We start from the raw sequence: 23,528 nt of genomic DNA, 5'->3' as shown, positions 1-23,528 counted from the left end.
CTTCTGAAGTACAAAGTAGATATTAGGTGCAGGAACATTTGGATACTGCTGTAATAAAAGAGCTGTGTCTTATCTGTGATCCTGGTGTGATGCTCTGTCCCCTATTCCTCTATGCGTCTCTTAGAAAACATCTTAGCAAGGCACTGATTCCCCGTCCATCAGGACTCCACAAGCAACGGCATAAAATCTGCCTCCTGCTCTTCTCTGTGCTTTCCTTCCCACACGTGTATTCCCTGGGTCAGCTGGAGAAAAATTTGGGAAGCTTCCCCACGCACATGTGCTGTTGCGTCCTGGGGCTTGTCTATTCAGGGAGGTTATTTCAAAGTAAAACACAGTATGAGGATTTATAGTGCTATAAATTCTTGGCAAGATAGTAAACTGTTCTCCGCAAATGCTTCATTAACTCCACAGCTCAAAGAACTACTTGTATCCGTGTTTAGATTGAGCAGGCTATATGGGTATCCATTTTTTTTTTTCAGGAAAAAGTGGCTTTTATACCTGTAGGAGGATGCTCATATATACTTCTTAGCTATCTGTATATTCAATTTACTCAAAAAAACCTGCATTCCGGAAGTTTAAGAACATACCTCTGCTTGTGATGGCCATTCTTCAGAATAATTTATTTGTAGAATGATTTATTACCTTTCTCTTCACCATCCCACCTAATGTGCTCCACTCTGCTCTCTGTAAAAGTGCTTCCTCCATAATTGGAAATCCACCTGCATGTATGACTAAGTCTTTTTGGCTTTTATTTATTATTTGTATTCCAGTAGTACTTAGAGGTTTTATTTATAGATGTATTTATCTATGGCTATATATAGCTTTTTTCTATGATCTGTGTTACCACAGAATCTAAGAACACCGCAATAGTTAATTTATCCTCACAATGTGGAGTTATTATGACTAAGGTGCTATTATTCCACATGTTGCTGTTGGAAAATTGAGAAATAAAGGATCCATTTATGCTTCTTCACAGGAAGCTCCCAAGGGTTGCCTTAGGCAGGATCCCTGTATTGGCCTTTTCGGTCATTTTGAGAATGCCTCAGACATGTCCATGCTGCACACATCATCCTTGGGAACAAGAACTGTCCCACAAGTCCTTGGAGCTTGCTACAGCCCCTTTTAGCTCTTGCCATAGCTCTTTACCCATCTGCCTGATACTTCTTGATCTGCTGCTCAGTCTTCAGCATCCACATTGATCTCGGTGTGCCAAGACGCAGGCAGAAATTACAACTAGTGAGCACAGGGAAGGATGCAAAATAAAGATCCAGAGGCTCCATACAGGCCTAGGAAAAGGGAAAAACGAAGATGTTACATTATGGATTGTGACTACCGTGGTCATTTTGGCAATCTACAGGAGCATCGGCAGTCTTGTTGGCATCAGAAATGTACCAAAAAAATTGTTGCATTTCTGGAGTCCATGGCTTCTGGTCTTACCGTCACACCAGTCATATCTTTCTCCAGGTATGGGTTGATCAGTAATGACTTGTGAATTTCAAGATACTGAAGAGTTTTGTTGAGGGCTTACTTGAGCCTCATTTTATCTGGCACTGTGCTGGTTTCTGGATGTCTATCCTGGAGGAACAGAGCAATGATTGCTCTGTGTGGGTGACAGTTCCTACCGACTTTCCCGAAATTGTGCTGTTTTTTATAATCTCCTCAAATGTGGAACAGGGGCTGGGTCTCCTGCTGGGGCCAGATTAGCACTCAGAGCTGTCTGCCTCCGCCAGTTTGTGAGGGAAACTTGGTGTGGTAACAGTGTTCTATTACAAATAACAATGCAGGAGAGAACTACGCAGAAAGCCTGTGGCAGGAAGATTTTGAACAGGACGGCCCAAGGATGAGATAGTTGTGGTACTGCCCATGCCGTCACGCCTGTGGGTTTATAAACCAGAGCTATTGTAGACAGAGGAATTCTGAAGTATGGTTCTTCTAGACAGTGTTAGAGGAACCTGCGGAGAGCTCCTAAGAACCAAAATCCTTCTCTAGGATCGCACTTGAGCTGCTGTGAAGAACAGTAGCATAGGTAGGAAATTTTGCGTCAAAAACTTTGCAGAGATTATGACAGGCAGAGGTAGAGACTGGGATACTCTGAAGTATTCCCTGTCATACATCCCATTGGAAATTCTGCATGTGGTACCTGGACCCAAGTGTCTTGCCTGCGGACTCACAGATGCCCTCATAGAGCAGAGAGTTGAAGCAGAGTCTTATTAGCATATTAACTACTTGATTAGCCATCTTGTTTGGTCTCCGTGGCAGGCACTGAAGGCATACCTGTTGGAGATCATATAATGCAAGCAGGCAAGACAAAATCTGGGGGGGAATCAGAGTGCAGAGAGATCAAGTGACTTCTGGGGCCACACAGCAAGAGAGAGCCCAGATTCATCCATCCTACATTTTGTCCAGTGGACCACACCTCTCAGGCTTTCAGAAGCCACACTGTGAGAATGAGTAGGACAAAGACATTGGATTATTTTAGCTGTGGACCTCAAAGGATTCAGTATCACATATTCAGTCTCCTGGATCATCCTTTGATAGCTTTAAGGCAGGTTATGAGTAGGACAAAGACATTGGATTATTTTAGTTTTGGACCTCAAAGGATTGAGGGGACTGAATATCCCATATTCAGTCTCACGGATCATCCTTTGCTATCTCTAAGGCAAGTTATCTTCAGGAGATATTTGTAGATATAGAAGAGGAGAGGTGGCTCATCCCAAGTTAAATTAAAAAGAATAATAAAGAAAAAGACAAGGAGAGGGGGAACCCCAAGGATTCACAGCCCCCCACACCATCCAGTGATCTGTCATTGAGGCTTTACTAACTTTTAACTCTACCATTAGAATGTTGTAAAAAGCATGGTAATTTTAGGAAATGGATTACAGAGTATGCATGTCAGATTCTGCTTATATTTACACCATCTTAGTTGCAGATTTATTAAGGGAGGCACATGAATTTACTCCATATTTAAATATGGGTAGCTAAGAGCAGGATTTGGCCTTCCTACTCTGATACATACCGCATAAAAGCACTTTAAAATTTGTATTTCTTGCTAAATAGCATAAAATTACATCCTTTCAGGTTAATTAAACCGTTTTGCAATGCTGGTTGCTGTTGATGGGATATTTAAATGTCAGATTCAGAATAAGCACTTATGCTTCCTGATTATAAATGGCTTCCTTTTAAATATCCCAGACATACGTATATGGTCAATACATCTAAAGTGCGTGGATTTCTGCTTTTCTCAGTCTGCATTTTCATTTGGTCTACAATAGGGTCAAACACTCACTGGTACCAAAGACTAAATAAAGACTCTCAGTGAATGAATAAAACCTGATTAGGCCCAACATGGTATTCCTTACCTAGCCAAAAATTTCCAGTGAAGGCAGTGGAGTATTCAGCAGGAAAGGATAAGCAGAAGTGGACTCACACCGACTGTCGGACGCTTTGTTGTAAGAACGTAGGAGCAACCTTTCCAAATTTGCTTCTGTGAGGACTGGCAAACAAACACCACGCTGAAAGAACTTAAATGACCAGGAAACAATAGCAAGTCCCAGTTTTGGAGACTGTAATATGGTCAGTCCTCTGCAACCTTTGTGTCACTAAAGTCCTCTCTGCAGATTGATACGAAGTGGGATGTAGGAATGGGTGTGCTACTTCAGTATTTATGGAATGGGTTTTCCTCCTGCAAGTTTCTGCGAAGAGTCTCTACAGAGGAACAGGAGTGGAAGGAAATTTACTAAAACAGCTTTTGTTTTGGCAATGATTCCTGATACTGCAGAAAAATGACAGAGCTCTCAGCCTGTTTGTATATCTAGGTCCTTATAGACAGAAGTAATTAATTAGCCTGTATATAGAAAACCAAACAAGAGAGACCAGGTTAAAGGAGGGAAAATATTTGCCTGAATTTGATGCCTTTTCCTGGGAGCTGCTTTAAGTTCCTAATAAGGATAGTCCTAAATATAGGCGTATATAGGCAGTCCCCCTATGGAAGTTTCTGTGGTATTTTTATACATATATTTTTACATCATCTGTGTAAACAAAGTTCCGAGTCCCTTGTTCTAATGGTGAGAGTTTATAGCACATTATTGTTTTGACACTAATCAGAGTAGCTCCCATGGAGAGCTTTGATTCACTTCAGAAAACCAAAGAATGCTCTAAAAATGGTAATACACTGTAGCTATTTCATTGTAATTGGAGGCTGTCTGTGTCTCACAGAAATTACCAGGCAAGCATTCTTGAAAACGTCAGAATTTTCACGTTACTTCTATTTAAAATGGGGGAGCAAGAATGCGAGGGGATGGATAGAAAATTTGAGGGCTGTGTGATTCAAACTTGAAATGCAGTTTGTAATAATGCAAGATGATCAACTTTGGGGGTGGGGAAATCATCTCTTAGGTTTTCTAAATTACAGGATGCATAAAACCATCCACTTACTCTACATGTACTGTTACTTTAATAAAAGGCACCACTTTAGGAAATGAAAGGCTCTGGAATATCGCCAAATGTCTTAGTTCTGTTTATCGTCAAAAGGTGGGGTTTTTTCATTATCCACAGAGTTTGTGGGGTAGTTGAATAATTTGCAGGAATTTGAGTGTTTGATACCAGACTGCAAACTCTGTATTTATCTTCTTTCAATATTCACATTGCAAATACAAGCATGATAAGATTTCCTGTTGGTGTTCTAACTGTATCAGGATTCGGCAATTGGTCTGCTACTAATCTCATAATGTGCATTTGTGCCTTTGTTTAAATTAATTGGAAAACTGTACCAGAAAATACTGCTCTTAAATTATTTTATGTATAAATGGGGAGGGAAGAGGGAGGAAGAGAGAGAGACTAGAAGCTGTAAATACAGTGTGCTGATGAATACTCAAGTAGTAAATAGAAATATCTTAGAAGTCATTCCTGACAGTAATAAAGGCAGCAATTTGATTTCATCTGTGGATAATAAACTGGTTTCACATTGCAATAAAAGTGGTGCTTATGTTATATTAATATTTATTAGCACTTATTGATGTTAGGGTTTAGTTGTTATCTTTTCTTCACATCACAGCCATTTTATAAAAATTCAAGTTAAATTGCTACACAATAAGCAATTAAAAGTGTTTGTGTATGTGACAGAGAGAGAAAAAAAAAATCTGTCTGTGGAGATATTCCTATACGGAAGGGCAGACCCTCACTGCCTAGGAATCTAGAGAGTTGTGCTCAAAATGATGGAGTTATGTGAGTTTCCACTGCTTAAAGATTTGGCTCTCTGAATGCATATTTCAACACATAAGCACTGTTCTGCTGCTTAGGTCAGAATTGTTTGTATGGTTTCCTGTTGTTTAATGATGTATTTTTGTATTCCTTGCTTTGACTATGTGCAGTGCCTCAAAAAGGTAAGAGATTGTGTATTACATTCAGCGGCCTTTTTTGTGTGACGTGTGAAGGATTGCTAACTTGTAGGATAATGTGAGTCAGAAAGTGATCTGATCCAAATTTAACCAAATTTGTTCATCTCTAAATTTAGAGAATAGCTGAATGGCAAGACAGATATATTTCAATTTCCATCAGTGACAAGGACAGAGTGTTGGCGGATTCCTGTTAACAGCTATATCGTGTGTTTTTGATACTCATATATGTGTGTATGGGTGGGAAAAGACTAGTTACTAACTTTTATTTATCGTGAGCCTGTTTCTTCTTTGACTGCTTTTAAATCACACTTGGGCTTGATGTTCCTTCAGTGCAGATAATTCTTGTGCAGACGGTGCGCTGTAGTCTTGAGTCACGTTTTTGCCCTCTGAGTAGAAAGACTTGCATTGGACTTGGATTTTTATCATTATGAAAACTGAAACATAGACCCTTTTAAAATAAGACAGGTACCAGGCAAGGTAAGACAAACCAAAATTCTTTTTGTTAATCTTACAATCAGGTTTCAATATCAATAATTTCAGAAAACAGGTTCAAGTTTATCCTTCACTTGAGCATAACCCTGAGTTTAACGTGTATGTAATTCACATGTCTTCAGTAGGATTAATCATGTGCTTGTAACTGGGTTTGTATTTACCTGCTTTTCTGTGCTGGGGTCTTAATCTTTTTGATTATTCTAATTCTTTGGCCAAATATTGTCCTTGGAGATTTGACCAGTGAAAGCAAGAACATGTCCCTACTGCTTTTATACAAGACATTTAATTAATGGGTACAACTATGGTTGGTTTTTGTTTTTTTCCTCAGTGAGATCCTTATAATAGACCTCTGTTTAGCCTATTTCTCATGTTTGATTTTATTAAGACCCCAGTTCAGTGACTGTGTCATCAAATTTGCACGTGTGGTGATGGATTGTGATATTACAAACAATTTGATTGTTGCATCCCTCACTGAATCAAACAATGAGGCTGGCTGTATTGGAGATAAGTTCATTTTTACATACAAGATCACTGAACTAGCAGTGACTGAATAGGTAATACCAGAAACTACATAACAGCTTTGTTAAGATTTAAGTAACATTGTGTTTCCTGTAGTTTGCTGAAGTGGTAGTGATGATTTGAGGATCTTACTTTAAATCTTTACTGTCCTTACGGGTGTAAAATAAAAACACAAGTCAGCCTTGTTTAGTTTAATATGTTAATTTCTCTTTAAAGGATCAGTACACTAAAATATTTTTAAAAGGACAGCTATCTTAGCATAACAGTAATGAGAATATTGTAGAAATTTGCAGGGATACTATGGGGTATGATTTTAGAAGACTGTATGTGGTAATTAATTAGCACTTGCTCTAATAAAATCACATCACTATTCGCTGATTTCACAATGTTTTCTTCACAGTGAAACATTACTATATTAATTTTCCCTTGCACTTGTCTTCTTAAAATATAAGCCAATAATCTATATTCTGTCGACTTGTTTTACTTTTTACCGTTTCTTGTTATATGGAAAATAAGACACTGCATTTGTTAGTGTTGCTGGAAAAGCCCAACCTCTCTAATAAGTGTGAGAAGATAAAAAGCTTCAGGTTTCTGCTATATCCGTGTTCTTAATGTGGGCTTTAAAGCCAGAGTAAGTGGCTTTGAACCACCACTGTTATGGCTCAAAGCGTTTACACTTTTTTTTCAAGTCTTGAGGAGTATGAGTACAAACTCTGTTTCCTCTAGCCTGAGTCCAGAAGTTGTTTCTGAATTTATAAGTTATTACATAGCACCAGAATTAACCTATGTCTTGATATACATGATGTCCTCAATTAATTTAAATGCGTAAGTCTTGTTAATAACAAAGTATTACTCAACAAATTTTATGAGCATTTTCAAATGTGTCAATTTGGAATATCTCCACAGAAGTCAAGTATTGTGAAGCTAGATTCATACCAGCAGAGTTAATCTACAAGATTACATCACCAGCATGTATCTAACCATTTTCCTAATAAAATACTATAAATAAGCTTAGTATGGTATTATTTTATTACATTTTCTTTGAAAAGGAACTTTTAATTTTTAAAAAACCCATCTTTGTGACCTGTTCATCCTAATTTTTATGATTTTTCAGTTTACAGTGTCAGGGTGTAGATTATACAGAACTTTCATGTCTGCAATTAGAAGATTAACTGAAAATCTGAGCAGCATCCCTTACCAATGTTTTACTTTTTGAGCTGATGGCATGATATAAATAACCCAGTTTGAGTAAAAGTCAGGCAGTCTAAAAAATTAATAGACATCTCAGGTAGTAATTTTCTCTTTGTATCCCTCTGGCAATTATTTTGGATTTAAGATACAATTTTTCCCCTTTTAGCTCTGGGAATGACTGGGTTGAAGTCCTGATCTTTGCAGTTATCTCCATATGGATACATGCACAGACCTTCATTGAACTGAGCTAAGACTCATAAAGGTTCATGGTTCTGCCTTCATGAAGACATTATCATTGTGCTGTCTAATTTGCAAAATTAGCAAAAGAGATTTAGACTAGATCTTTGGAATTACTTCAGTGTTGAAGTGTACCTAGCTGTCTGGAGTTCAAAACTTAGATCCTCAAACTCTGCTCAGTAGCTTTCAAGTTTGGACCCAGGTGAAATCCATAAATGCCTCTATTTCTACTTCACATATTCCCTACGCACCAAAATGTTTGGACTGGGGCATTGTAAGAACTGCTGTCATGTTAACAGGGTTGAATAACAAGGTGGCACAGGTTTCTGGGAGTGTGTTTTGAATGAAAGTGGTTGAACACAGATTAGTCTTCAGGAGGGAGCTCAGGGAGGTGAATCCCAATGGGAATGAAGCAGGTCGTCTCTTTCAGAGCAAAGTACCAAGGCCTGGGGTCAGTAATGCAGTAAAACATTCCCATGGAGAACATCTATCTAGTCATCTATCTTCTGCCCCAGAGTGCTGGTTTGCAAATTTCTTCCCAAGGAACCTCGTCACACTCTTTGGATACTCTACACAGGGAAACGTGGATGCCTAATGAAGAACTGCAGTAAGACGCACAAGAGCTGGACATTGTACCATGCAATACCTTCATGCGTTTGTGGGTTCAGTTGTAGGCAGTGAGTTGTTGACACCTCAAAGGTGATGTTTCTGGGCTTGCCGAGAAGCAAACCTTCAGGTGTCCAAAAATATTAATGTTAAATCTGAAGCACATGAGGATTTTACTGTCTTTAATGCTTGACAGCAGCTGGGTGGAGGGGGTGGTGAAAAGATGATTTTGAATTCTTTAGCTGAAGTCAGACGCGGGCACGTTGGGGCTTTTTCTGAAACTCAGCCTACTAGGACCTTGGAAGATGTCCCAGTATCCAGGTTTATCTGGGACATCCTAAGTAGGAGCCAGAGATAGTCACACGGGCTAGATAGTAGACCAGAGTTGTGGTTTGATTTTATTCCGATTTTCTTCTTATAATTTCTGCACTCCAGAAACAGATAAAATTTCTAGGCTTGGAAACAAAGGAACCTTTGCTGACTTTAGTGTTTACAAGGCTAGTTCTGCGAGCACTAATATTAACGTAGCATCTCAGGAAGAAGAGGAGATTTTCTACTTACTAACTCTAAAATTTCCTGGATCTGTCATTGTAAGGAAACACTAGTGCTCACTTTGATATATTTACAACTCTGGAAAAATATTATGTGTAATATATTGTTATAGGTTCTGAAGTGTATGTTCATGTATTCACATACATGTAGTATATATATATGTATCTTACATATATATTTATGAATTTATTTATATGAGCATAAATTTGCCAAATCCTGTTACTGTCTGAACAAGTCAACATAAAAGAGCAGCCTTTTTATTTGGCTCATCAAAGAATCAATTACATTTGTAAGTGAATACTGTAGAGTTTATTACCATCCAAAACTAAATAAGGTGCTGCTGTATTTTGGTATTTTCTTTTAATTAGAAGGTGGCACCCACGTAGCAATATCTGCAATAATTTTTCACAGCTGCAATCCTACAACTGCGGAATACCAAAGCTAAGAATTCAATAGCAACGGTAATTCAGCCATACTGTACTAAAGCAGTATTTTCCACTGGGTTTTGTTGATGGGTAAGTGGCTCAATATTGCTGAGTAGTCTGCCTAAAAAAAAAATAAAGCAAGCGTATGGGATGTTCTGCACATTCGAATTAACATTTCCTGGGAAAGTTATTGCTTCCTTTTTTCTAACATTATATTAACAGTAGGATTTTAGAATCAGTCATATTTATACACGCTTTATATGGAATTCAGGCAAAGCCTTCATGTTCCTTCCCCAAGTTCTACGCTCGGGGAAGTTGCTTTCGGTAACAACATCCAGTTATTATGGCTGAACTGATTTAATAGCTTCCTTTCTCCAAAAATATTGGAACCATCATTCCATTTTTCTGTTCCCCTGCCTTTGTGGTCTTTGTCTTCCCCTCCCTCCCCCGCCAGCTAAGAAATGTGGCTTTTTCCCTAGCCTTTATTCTGTTGCCTGTTGGATACTTTCCTAAGCTAATTCAGCTAGCAGAAAACTTTCTTTATCCTGGTTAGCAAGCTGAATTAGCTCAGCTCAGGTCCTGACAAAAGGGACTGTGTGGCAGCGAGCAATTAGATCATCTCAGGCTGTCACTTCCCTCATGTTTTCCAGTTCTTCAGAGCGACGAAAGAATGCATAATAAAAACTCAGAGCAAGAACTGCAAAAGTAGCTCTGAGCCCTCTAAGTGCTAAGGTGGAATGATTTGGAAGATGATCTTAATTTTTCAGTAGCTGCTAATAAACTGCATGGGCCATTCTCATAGGTGAGGATTCCTAAATCACTAAGGAATGATGGTCATTTCCTCCTTTGTTTTTCCTCCCCCTGCCTTGTCTTCCCATACCCTAATCCTCATGTCCTGCAACTGGGGTAGAGCAGTAGTACTTTAGCAGCTGCTGAGCCTCTGGTGAAGATTTTCACTCATGCTTGAACTCTCTTGAGGGTGAGGCTAGAAACTGCTTTGTGCGACACTCTGTGCATGCATTTTTCCCTTTACTCGGAAATATTTCTGCAGACTGTGATCAGAGAATAAGTAATTTGAAGACATTAGTCATTAAAAATAACATCAACCAGGAACAGTTTAGTAGTTAAACAGCAAATCTTTTATGAATCAGCTGAGCTGATTCAAAAGTGACTATAGGTGTGATCACAGCTGCTGAGTGGTGGTGTTGCAACTCGGTGAGACTATACTCATTTGTGCAGGAGGTGGAGACTTAATTGAATACGATTTCTGAATAAAACTTCAAATCACAGAACAGATATGTGCATGCTAATGCAGTTCACGTAGCCAAACTTTCTACCCCCCTCCCCCCCCCCGCTCTAAATTTAGAATGTGGTCTAATGACTGTGGAAAAATCACGACTATTTCCTTTGATAAACATAAGGGTGCCTTAAAAAATACTAACCAGTAAATAAAATAATGTGTAAATAAAAGAAGCTGTGTTTAAGAACAGGTATTCAGCACAGCTGTCTATCCTCTTGCATAAGTAACCAGTGGGATTTCTAAACCAGGAAAACTCATGAACTTTATTCATCATGTTTTTCCTTTGCCTGAATACATACCTGCAGTGTGTTCAAACAGAATTTGTATTTTTGAGCTTACCCAGATGGGAATGTGCAAGTGGTAAGAAGTAGAGATAGTGGTCTGAAAAGTCAGAGAGCTCTGGTAAAAGCAGAGATAAATGAGATGGTGCTCTGAAAAGCTTAAGAGACGTGGTAAAAGCAGAAAACTGTTTGCTTTATCTCTGCATATGCTCCTCTGGTACCCTCATGAGCTTTGATACCACTGTGGGTTTCCTTGCAGATGAGTGGTGGTGAAAGGGTTGAGTAGGAATACCTCAGCAGCAATTAAGAATTTGGTCACACTGTGGTTTTCAAAGCAAATTTGGAATTTAAGGTGGCACCTTGCATCCTGCTGCTTGTTGCTATCTGGGTACTGGGCCTTGTAATGGGCAGTGACAGCAATTGTAGGCTGTTTCAGTGCAAAGGCATCTGGCATAGTTTGAGACATCGTTAATTGGCTATAATGAGGGTTGGTTTAAATGGTATTTTTAGTGCCCATAGAAAGGATGGTTTCAAAAATACCGATATTTTAAAAAAGCAACAGGACTTGTTTTGTTTCTGATTGTCTACTTCATAACAATAATAAACGTGCACACAAGAGCGTGATTGATGAACTCTGAGTAGAGAGAAAGGAATTGGGGAAAACAAACACTTTTAAAAGCTGGGAGAGAAATCTTTACATTTCTGTGAGATTCTAATTAAATTACTGGTTACACAAAATATGTGTCTGAAGTACAGTCTCTGTGGGATACAATCTGAGTGTGAAACTGAAATACGCCATTATTCCACCAGATTACTAGACATACTATGCACGGTGATTTCACCGTACTTTGAAAATGAAGAATGTTTTCCGTGGATCTTTGTAGAAGTTAAGTCTAGAAGGCAAGAAAAAAATATGTATGCATACACGTCTTGCAGGAGCCTCAAAGTTATTTCCAAACATACAGTTCCCTTACTAGTGGAGTATGTGGAAAAAGAATAGCATTCAGGTGTTTAGGTTAGCTAGAGGACAGCAACTATCCTGGATTATTGAGGTAAGGTGCCGCAAGTTTTGTCAGATGAACTTGGGGGTTGCATATAGCGCTTGGCATTTATATAAAGCAAGCTCAAGGTTGAATGCAGCATTCAAGTTGTAAAATGGATGTAGAATGGGTAAAAAAACCCTGCAATTACTTCAGTGACGATCCATTCAGGTTAAGAATTTTCATCTTTGCTGTTGCCATAGCAATCTGTTCCCCTGTCACTACCACATTAAAAATCCATTCTGTAAAACTGTTGTTGCCAATATTGAACACATAACAGACAAAAACATTTTTTTAATAGCTTAGGTGTCTGATTTGCAACATGAAGAAGACCTAGATCTTAGAGAGATGCATATGTACGTTAAAAAGAAAAAGATTAGTGTTTCTATAATACGTTGTAGGAACACAATATTTGTGCTGCAGTATTGATGTCAGTATAAAATAGTTTGCAAATAATACAGCAATGCGGTGTCAGTTGAACTCAAATAATTGAACCGTTCTGCTAAGATATAACAAACCCATATGTTCCAGAGTTTACTATTTTGGTAACATGCTGTAGTGAAAGGCTTTTGAAACTATGTGGCTATTTAACCTTCTGCTACTCATTGAGTCTGATTCTCTTCAGTGATTGACTTCAGTGATTTTATCTGTACTGGTGTAATTCTGGAATGGGAGGAGAGTTGTGTCCCCTAACAATTTTATGTCTGTGATCTAATCCTAAACTGCTCACGTACCCAAGCTCCACAATGGGTTTGTGTGGATAATGAATTGTACGAACAGGTCCTTAAGTGTTTGTTAGTACATCCAAATGAGGGGGGAAAGGAATTTGTAATTCAAAACAAACGTAGCAATGGTCTGACAAATATATTTACCCAAACAGAGTAAAATGTAAGTATCTTTTAATAAAGCAGAGATACATATCTGTAGAGATATATATAGATATGTATTCATTCAGGGCTGAAATGCAGAAGTTTACTAAAATCACAAATGTGCATAGGTCATGGATTTAAAAACTCGGGCATCAACTAAAGAAGGCATAACATAATCGACAGTAGGCCCTTAGTCTGATCATTGGCAATGTAAATCTCATCCTTGTTTCTGCTTCAGCATCCTCTTATCTTCGAACCATCTCTAGCCTTCAGCCTTTGAATTCTTATTCTCTATCTGTACCATACTTCTTTGTTTCACTTTTTATGTCTTCTACTTGCCACTGTCCCCATACTTCTACCCTCAGTTCTCTTTTAGAGCCTTGATCTAGGGATGGTGTTGATTTAATGCAGGAGAAGCATAGGAAAAACTGTAGCAAATAATTACAGTGCTATTGGGTATTAATAGAAGAATTGAGGGTGAGAAATTATTTTCTTTTTTAACTGCACTTGGCAATATCTTCTAAATTTTTCATTTTATTTTCGTTACATGGGAGGAACTGCTTTTTTTGGTCTTCTAATGCAACTGTGTCCTCCTGTTCTGGGGCTTTTGGGTTGGTTTTCTTTTTTTTTCAAATTCTTATCATTGTTATTTTCTTAGTGAGTACACTGGCCACCGAAAAAGATTATTTCATTTGCATCTCTTCACCTGTTTTTGCAATTTGAAATGTGACCCTTTGGAGCGTGCTACTGAATGACATTTACCCAACAACTGAGATTGCAGGTCACTGACACAGTGGGCCTGCTGAAGTTCCTGTCTGAGGGCATTGCTCAAGCAAAAGAGGTGTCCCTGACATGCCAGATACCTGTCTGCTCTGTATAGGTCACTGAAGACAGGGGTTTGTGTTGCAGCCATATGCGTTCATTAGCCATTAACTCCTACAGTGGGTGATGCAGTGGCTGAGGTTCCTGTTCCAATCCACCGCTGGGCCTGGTATGTGAGGTGGGAGTTAGCAAGGAGTCATGAGCTCTCAGATGTTTGCCTGGGATAAGAAGTGCTGCTGGATGTGAAGTTTAGTGAGTTAGACAGCAGGAAATACACCTGATGCATTTGGTTTTTTCGAAAAAAAAAAAAAAATTCTCATATAAAGATAGTAAATCTGGCTTAAATGCATGCAATCAAATCAAAACAATTCTGAGGCTAACTGAAACTTGGCTCTTCACTTTCCCCCATCGCTGCACATTTCAGTGCTCCCTCCACATTGTAGGTGTTTCAGGGGGTCACCAGAAAAGCCGAAGTAGACTTGGATAGAGGAGAGATTTGGAGTAATCTTTGACTTTCATGGACCTTTTTTATTAAAATGCTTAGAGCTGTAAATGTAGAAATAAGAAACTCATTTATCTTGACAAAAGTGCTGCCATAAACTATTCAGTGCTCATAAAATAACCTTTTAAATTATTGTTTCTGCTGGTATCGATAAATTCATACAAAGTGCTTAAAGGTCAGGCATTGCCAGAAAAATGTCTTTTCAGCTTGTTAATTAAAGGTGAATAAGAATGTGCACCAGCTTGCTCTTTGGACAAATTGGAAAAAAGGAAGGAGACAAAAAAAAGCCCCACATGGAGTAAAACGATAGTGTGGAATTAGTGAGTGACGAGTCTTTGGTCCACCTGGCTCACCCCGGCAAGCTTGGGCAGTTTGTGAGTGAAAATAGGTAGCACTGTTAACAGGAGGAAAAAAAGTTAATTTCCCTTTCTGGGAGGAAGTTATCTTGATTACTCAGCTCTTGCAGCTCATGGGCTTGAGCTGAGGACCCACCTAGAACTGAAGTATTAAGGTGAGTGTGAGCAGTATTCGTCCTGTTATAGCTTGAGCCATGGGGAGTTTGTCCAGTTCTCATTGCCTGGCCAAGAACATCAGATAAGGACGTTTACATTTTTCCAGGCAAGTGGTTTTATCTGCTTGTTTATTTACCACTTAAACTGGAAGAAAGCAGTGCTCTGAAGTGCACTGGAAAATGTACCCAGAGCCAAACTGCCCGACCATCCATTCTAGCACCTGCACCACCTTCATTGCAGAGACCACAGCTGCGATTCCCTCTGTTTTACACTTCACCTCTTTCGCCCTTCGTCATGGAGGCGTCCTGGTCTGATCATTAAAATCTAACCTAAAAATTAGGCAACTCAGATGTGACTCTGCGTCAACAGATGAGATGAGGTCAATCAGTCACATGAAGGAGACGCTGGAAGTAAGAAGTCTGGCTTGCGTTTCCACCTGCACAACAGTCTAGCCCTGACAACATTATTTTACCTCTAAATCTCGATTTTTTTTCATCACTAAAACGGAGACAATAATACTGACCTAGGTGAAGTACCCTGAGATAACAGATGAAATGTGTTACAGGAAAAGTACAGAGGTTTCTGTCATTGAATTCTGCTGATACAACAGCCTGAACTATTTATTGCCCAAGCTGGGAAACAATAACAAAACAATGTAAATAGTGAAAAGTAAGATAGATTCTTAGATATTTTTCTGTCTGAACATACTATAGTGCTATTATTAATGTGAGATTAAAGTTTTGAATTTTCCCTTGGCCATATGATTTTTATACTGAGATTGTTTCCTCGAATATTAAATAACAGATCCTTACTATAAAAACATTTGTAAACAGGAGGCTGCATCTTTGTCACTGAAAATTTCATAACCCGAGAATGCCATAATTTGTTTTTGTTCTCTCAAGATTGCTGCAGAACTCCTAGTTCAGGAAAATAAATCTGACGAATTTTTTGAGAGTGCAGGTGACAGAACTAATGATAGTTCATTTCTCCGATACCCACAGACAATACATCCTGGCTTTGTCTTCGAGTGAAGCTAAGAGAACAGTGCAGGGTAGTTTCATGGCGTTTCTTGTTTCTTCTCTCCCTCCCATTCCTTTTGTCTCAATGGTTCAGTGTTTTAAAACATAAAAGGGAATTGGCTGAATGATGCTGAGATGAGCTTCTTCCTCGCAAGACAAAGGCATTCTGCTCTAGACAGGGTTGGTTTGTTGTTTTTTTCCCTTGTGATTGGTATTTGAAGTAGTACAAGAAAATAGATTTGTTACTTAGATGTGGAGGTTTTGTGCATCAATTGATAACTGTATCTTATCTAAGTTCTGAGTAATTTGATTCTTATCTATATAGTCAATTCCCAGTTTCACTCTGTGTCAGCACTTCGGATTTTAATACATGGTATTCTGTTGGCCAGTTTTAAAATCTTTGCAAATCTATACGTATCTGTAGGAACAGGAATATCAGAATGTGTCAAGGTCAGAGGTAGCATATATAAAAATGATGAGAGATGCAGCCACACTTTTAGCACGACCTTCTAGAAGGAAGGACTTCTTGTTTTAACTTTCTGTAGAGGGTATATGTGCAGCCCAGGAGAAGTTGTGGTGCTCCTAGTGTTTTCAGGGAAAACTCAGGCTTCACTGCATTGTGAAAGAAATCCCAGTGTTGGGATGGAGGGAAAATGTAGATCATACCTGTGATAAACTCTCAGTTCCTCTAGCGTGGGTTGGGAAGTTCACTTTGTTACTCACCTTAAAAAGCAAATAACTGGGCTGAAGTAATTTTGGTTCATGCTAATATAAAGCAGGAAGTTGTGATATGTATAATAAGTAGCAATAGCAGCAGGTGGCAGCTCAAGTTCTTCTGTCCAGACTGCAGGAATTCCTCATGTCCTTCCCAATGTGTGAAGCTGTGATATGGTAGACAGGGCAAAGTAGTAATTAATTCAGGTAGTTTATAGTACCCTTCCTATTGTTTTTATTACATATGTTGCCCTGTAAGGATAATGGTGGTGGAAATAGCCCCTTCTGTTCCTCGCTCTGCTGCCAATACCTTTACTTCTGCAGGAAGGTATAACTTGTTCTGGCCTCCATGGGTGGAAATGCTGCTTTCTCTGACACACAGCTACCCACCCCATCCCCTGCCGTTGGCTCAAGACAGGATTTTAATGGAGTATATTTTTCCACGGATAATCCAGGGTACTGATAGTCCACGAGTACTCAGGAAAAATTGTCTTGCGTGTTTATCACTGGACAGCTCTCCTTGTTTAACTCAGGCAAATCTTATGCAAATTTAAATCTTTGCTGAATATATAACATCACACCCCCAAATGTCTCCAAGAGGAGTAGCAGCGTTAAAAATATAAACTCTGTAGGACAAGTTTATTAAAAATATTCTGCATGAAAATGCATGGTATTCTTATAAAACACTGTAGTTAGAATGAAAGAGACTGTTTACCACTGTTATTTGGGTCTGAGGAGAACATATCAGCATGGACCTGACACAGTTCTGTTTTCCTTGAGCTGATTACATTATAGTTTCCTTTCTTTTGACAAATTTCATTACCAGATTGGAGTAATATTAGCATACTTTATCTTACTGGCTGTGATCCGATACTTTTGTTTTGAGGGGAGTTAAATTTAGAGAAATTCAGTTGAATCTATTTTTCTTTCCTTATTAGCTATTTCTAACAGCCTGGTAAGTTGTCACGATCAGTGACTAAGTGTCTCTTGCTGTTATAATGCCAATTGTCTGCTTGCTTATGTTGCCATGTCGTCCCAACAGCAATTAAAAAACGTTAGATAGAAGTTATAAAATCTTGCCTTAAGAATATTGGCCAGTTAACCAAAATATGAACTGTAATCAAGGGTGAAGGAATGAAAGAGGTTGAAGGGGAAAAGTTAGCTATGTTCTTTAGACCTGTGGTCCAATCTTAAATTTATAAGCTATCTGTCCTTTTTAATGGAGAAAATAAAGTACAAGTTATTTACAGCATCTCAGATCCACTATTTTAGGAGCCTCTGTGGGTGAGGCTTGAAAAAGAGGTGCCATTCAGACCGTCTATAGCAGAATGCATAAATGTACATCTGTAGAGATCTGCATCACTACAGATAGATGAAAAGTCAGCAACGGATTGGAGAGCTAAACAGAGATTTTTAGGTGAGGGGAAAACTTGTGTGTACTCGACTATGTATTACAGAAAGATAACTTGCTTACTCTTGGTATCCAACTGTATTCATAAGGGTTAAAGATAATACTGGGCTAAAAAATACCACTTCTCCATCTACAAAGTAAATTTTATGTAGAATGCAGCAATATATTTGCTCATAGAGGGAGCTGCCTCAAATGTCTTACACTGGGAACTATTGAAAGGCATTTAAAGAATAATGCAATCATCAGGCACAGTCAATATGGGTTCACAAAAGGAGAGTCCTGTTTAACTAATTTGATATCCTTCTATGATAAGGTCACCTGTCTAGAGGATGAAGGGAAGGCAGTAGATGTATTTTCTCTGGATTTTAGTAGGCTTTTGATACTGTCCCTCAAAGCATCCTTCTGGACAAGTTGTCCAGCTGTGGGATGCGTGGGTTCACCGTGTGCTGGGTGAAGAACTGGCTGAAGCTCAAAGGGTTGTAGTGAATGGGGCTACATCTGATTGGCAACTGGTCACCAGCGGTGTTCCTCAGCATTCAATTCTAGGGACAGTTCTGTTCCGTATTTTATTCAACAATCTGGATGCAGGAGTTGAATGCACCATTAGCAAGTTTGCTGATGATGCCAAACTGGGAGGTGCTGTTGACTCTCTTGAGGCAAAGGAGAGGCCTTGCAGGGGGATCTGGGTAGATTGGAGTATTGGGCAATGATTAATTGGATGAAATTTAACAAGTCAAAATGCCAGATTTTGCACCTAGGGCGGAGTAATGCAGGGCACAAGTATAAATTGGGAGAGGAGTGGCTGCAGAGCAGCCCTGAAGAAAGGGATCTGGGGGTACTGGCCAACAGCAGGCTCAATATGAGCCAGCAGTGTGCCCTGTCAGCCAAGAGGGCAGACTACATCCTGGGGTGCATCAAATACAGCATAATCAGCTCCTCAAAAGAGGTGATTATCCCGCTGTTTTCAGCATTGATGTGAACTCACCTGGAGTACTGTGTGCAGTTCTGGGCCCCACAATTTAAGAAGGATGTTAAGATACTTGAAGACTGGAAGGAATGTCCTATGAGGAGTGGCTGAGGACTTTGAGCTTGTCTAGTTTGGAGAAAAGGAGCTTGAGGGGTGATGTCATTGCTCTCTACAGCTTCCTGAGGAGGGGAAGTGGAGAGGGAGGTGCTGATCTCTTCTATCTGGTATCCAATGATAGGACACGTGGGAATGGTTCAAAGCTGTGCCAGGGGAGGTTTAGACTGGACATTAGGATGCATTTCTTTACCAAGAGAGTGGTCAAATACTGCAACAGGCTTCCTAGAGAGGTAGTCAATGCTCCAGGCCTGCCAGTGTTTAAGAGGCATATGGACAATGCCCTTAAAACATGCCTTAACTTTTGGACAGCCCTGTAGTGGTCAGGCAGTTGGACTAGGTGATCATTGTAGGTCCCTTCCAATTGAAATAGTGCATTCTATTCTGTCTTAAATAAACTTTGAATAAATTAGTTACGCAACTAATAGAAGGGTGAGTAGAGAAAATAAATGTGGATAGTAATAGCTGCTGTGTTGGCCCAAATGGATGCTGTCTTGGCTGAACGTTATGTTACAGTGTGCTGTAGTAGATTTATAGGTAGCTTTCAGTTTTAATAATTTAGTATTTACTATTTACTAAGATACAGTGAACTTCTCTTGTGACCCTGGCTACCATGAAATGCATCATCTTACGAATGCACATTTTGAAGTTTCACTGTGGCGTGTTTCATCTTTCTGTGGTTCTCTCTTGAAAACAAGCTAGTGCCTAGACAGCCTTCAGCCATGGCAGCACACTTGTATTTTCTTTGTGTACCAAAAAAATCTCACAACAATGAGATGTACCCTTTGCGCTCAGAATTACCAAATACTCTAAGGAGATAACAGGCTTTAGTTAATGCTTTGTAGAGAAGGTTAAAGAGAAGGAAGAGTCTCTGACTCTTTAGGCAGAAGAGAGAGAGCTTCAAATGAAATGATATATTTGAAATATCATGGAAGGAAATGGAAGGAAATATCCTTCCATTATAAGTTGGGAAGAGACAAAGAGCTGGAAGGGGAACTGCTGGGTTGGGCAGATTCTATTTGGGGAAGCTGTGCAAGTGTTTTAAGCTGTGTTCAACTGTTTTTCTTCCAACAGACTTTGGGAACTATCACTGCAGTGCCCATTAAGGTTCCTCAGGTCAGCTCCTTGCAGAGGTTGGCAGGACAAGGACCAGCAGTGCTACCTCAGGTACAAAATACAGTTCCAATGGGGGGTTTGTGTCATTTTATATGTATTCTACTCTGTTGCTGCCTGGTGCCCAGGCCCGAGTAGGTCAGCACACTTATTTTGCTGAATTAAGACTCACCTTCAGTGAGTTGAACAGTGGAGTTGTGATTTTGTCCAATTTGTGAAAAAAAAAAAGATAAATCATTTTTTTCTGGGAGCATACTGTTACCACAATGAAAAGCTATAAAAAATCTTGTAGATTCATTGTGGAAGAACAAAGTACAAACAGTGAAATGTGAATTTGTGCTTTATAAGATGAATCACAAATTACAGAAATGAAAATCTGCAATTCTGTGATTAAAAAAAGTGGTGGAAGTATTAACCTTTCTGTCCAAGATTTAACCTCACACATTCTTTTACTAACTTATTTGCCTTATCCCTGTCTATCGCCGTATAAAGTTTTGGCCCAACTAACCCAGGTGCCAGACTGAGGCAAGATTGGCTGGGTAGGAGTGATAGGAGAGTTACACTCACAGATTTTTAAAATCCTTTCAAACTATGTCTTCTTTTCTCAATATTCATCACTGTTTCCCTAACCATACTCTTTATTCCCCATTTCAACACTCTTGCTCAAAATTTTTAGATGTAATTTTCAACAAGTGTTTTGCTGCAGTTCTGTGGTTTGCTTTTCGGATTCATGATTGTTAAGTAAAATATGTTTGTCCCTTTGTGGCCCTTAGAGGTCTATTTCTCAGATGTGAACGCTTTCCTAGCATTAAAGTCAATGTTGTGTCTTCCTATTGTTCCTTTATTTTTTTCCTAATATTTTCTTTGTGGCAGAATCTAGTAGAAGATCTGTGAGCTAAATCTGCCTGGAGGAAGGAGTATTTTCAAGATAAAGTTCTTAAATTCTCTCTTTAAATTACATTTTGTGGAAGGCAAAGTTGTGAACATAAAGGAAGGTTATAGTTTTCTTATCAAGTTCAAGACTTTGCTTTTCAGTTGTTCTTACAGCATAATAACACATTGATTTCTGCCATTTTGAGGTGTCAAAGATGAACAGATTGCTCCTGAAAATAGATGAGGTTCAAGAGCAGCTCAAAGACCTGTAACAGGGGCTTAAATTATCATTAAGGTTATGTTTCAGCAATGATGATGGCATTGCAAATGCTGCACTTAGAGGAGCATCAATGTTCTATACTTTTGTTAAGTAGAAAAATTTTCATTCAATTTTGAAGAATTGGAAAAAGCAGAGGAAGCTGATTTCCTCAACTTTTTGAAAGGAACATATATCCTTTCTGTCTTGCTGTTTAGCTCGTGGCAATATTTGTGTTTGTATTTCACTTTGTTTCACTCTTTTTCCTAGCGCAGCCTTCAATTTCAGAGCTGTTTATGCAATCATACTTACTATTAATGAAACACCAACTTTTCCTCAGCAGCCCTGAGCCATAGTTCACTAAATTTTCTATTTCGTATAGATAGCATGGGAAATAACCACATAGCAATCTCATTTCAGTCTAAACTGAAAACAAAGTAGGCAGCTGTATGTAAGACCACATTATCAGAGGTACACCTTCAGTTCTGAGTTTTTTTTGACTTTTCGCAGGCCAATACTTCTTCGACAACAGCTTGCTCCTTTTACAGGCTGTGTCCTCCTTTGCAGTTCATCATGGTCTATCTGTTCCTCTCTCACACAAAGCTTACAGAGAAGTTTAGAATTTCCATATTGTTTCCTAATGGGGAACTCCCTCCACCCATCAAAGCTTTCTGCTGGATGTCTTTAGAGAGATCAAGTTATCGTCTACAAGTGGAAAGTTTGGCTTCTAACTAAGCAGTCAACTACCTTCATTTAATATAGCCATGAATCAGAGTCATGTAAAGCTGTCATTTCCTAGATACAGCCGGATACAGGTCATCTGGGAGGCCACTGTAAGTGAGCTGCAATACCATATCACTGTGAAAGCTCTCCTTTGTAATAACTGCAGGTGAGTGCATAGTCATCTCCGGCAAATTTTGAGGGTCAATAGGAATCTGTGGTCCAGGAGAACTGGAAACTTCAGATGGAAATATAAAAATGCCGGGAAGCAAGGCCATTTAATACCACGAAGGCATTATGGTAAAAAATATCCCTTCCCTCTTCTCCCTCATAGCTCTGAGAAAACAAGCACCAAATTAAAAATTATTTTGGAAATGAAGGGGCATATAATATCTTCCAGTAGGAGCTGAAAAATGCAGAATTAAATCCTATCACAGTCCGTGTCCTCTCAGCTATTATGCATCAGACTTGGTTGCAGAGAAGGCTGGCTACTAACCCTCTTTTGCCTCCTGGGTGACAGGCATGGCTCCTGAACCTTGCTCTGAGTTAGTGGCAAAATCCTACCATTCCAGGACTGACTTTCTGAGAGACAACTTTGCCCCTGTCTCCCAAGCATACTAGCATGCAGGGCCCAACTGAGTTTGGCATCTGCTGAAACGTTTACTCTGGATGCCCACGTAGCAGCAAATTAAAGGGACAGCGTTTTCAAAACAAAACCATATGCATCATTCCTTTACCAAGAAGTCTGTAGTATTTTGCTCAAAGAATTAAAGCAGTACAGTGTCCGTACTCATGCACGTTAGCTATGGCTGAATCTTGTTCTGCCAGGTATTGCACCCTCCTCAACGTGCATCTCTGCAAAGTCCAGCTTTAACAGTGAATTGTGTAGAGCCCTAATAGCAACGAAACAGTAGCAGCAAAGGCTTCAATAAGCCCACCTGCATGCCTGCCTATTCACTCAAGCAGCTAAATCTAGGTGTAGTTTGTTCAAGTGCAGTGGCAGGCGCAGTGGCAGTCACCTAAACTGCCTTAATCTTGTCTGTATGTGCTGCTGGCTCTCTTCTTGTCTGTGGAGGGTCAGAAAGGCTAGATGGATCCCTTTTGGGATCCCTGCCATGTTAGGAGCCTACTTGTCTCTGAATCGCCCTCTGGAAGTGGCTTCACTCCTAGCCAGACAGACTGCACTTCTGTTTCAGGTGCGTGTAGATAAGTGGGGTTAATCCAGGCCAGTGTCTGCATTCTTGACAGCACACTGATTCCTACCTGACGTTTCTCCTTTTGGCCAGTCGCATCATTTCTTTGGGATTTCAGACTCCCTTTAGATTTAGATGTAGTCATGACAGACATAAACATTGCCAGGCTGGCTGGAAAGAAACAGAGGACTCCTCCATTTAACGGCCCCTCATCACATCTAAAGGAGTTTTATATTTTCAATGCTCTCATTCTCATCTAGACAGCCTTTTTTGATTTACCTCTATGCAGTCAAGCAGGAGAATAGCACACAAGTAAACTGAGGCACTTAACAATACTTATGTAAAATAATACATACAGCTTTCTTATTTTCCACATTTGTACAGATACTTGTCATTTGTTTTGT

At 39.4% G+C, this 23,528-nt stretch overlaps 1 protein-coding gene across 2 annotated transcripts in view; it reads left to right on the top strand.

Moving 5' to 3' along the window:
- Positions 1-23,528, top strand: part of PHF21B (PHD finger protein 21B) — a 166,611-nt gene that overhangs the window by 106,845 nt on the left and 36,238 nt on the right. For both annotated transcript variants that reach the window (XM_054221797.1, XM_054221795.1), the window contains one exon: positions 20,044-20,136. In XM_054221797.1, coding sequence (XP_054077772.1) covers positions 20,044-20,136 — 93 coding nt within the window. The remainder of the gene's footprint in view (positions 1-20,043; positions 20,137-23,528) is intronic.

Source organism: Rissa tridactyla, chromosome 1 (assembly GCF_028500815.1).
Source record: "Rissa tridactyla isolate bRisTri1 chromosome 1, bRisTri1.patW.cur.20221130, whole genome shotgun sequence".
Classification (NCBI taxonomy): domain Eukaryota; kingdom Metazoa; phylum Chordata; class Aves; order Charadriiformes; family Laridae; genus Rissa; species Rissa tridactyla.
This window is presented reverse-complemented; position numbering and strand designations above follow the sequence as displayed.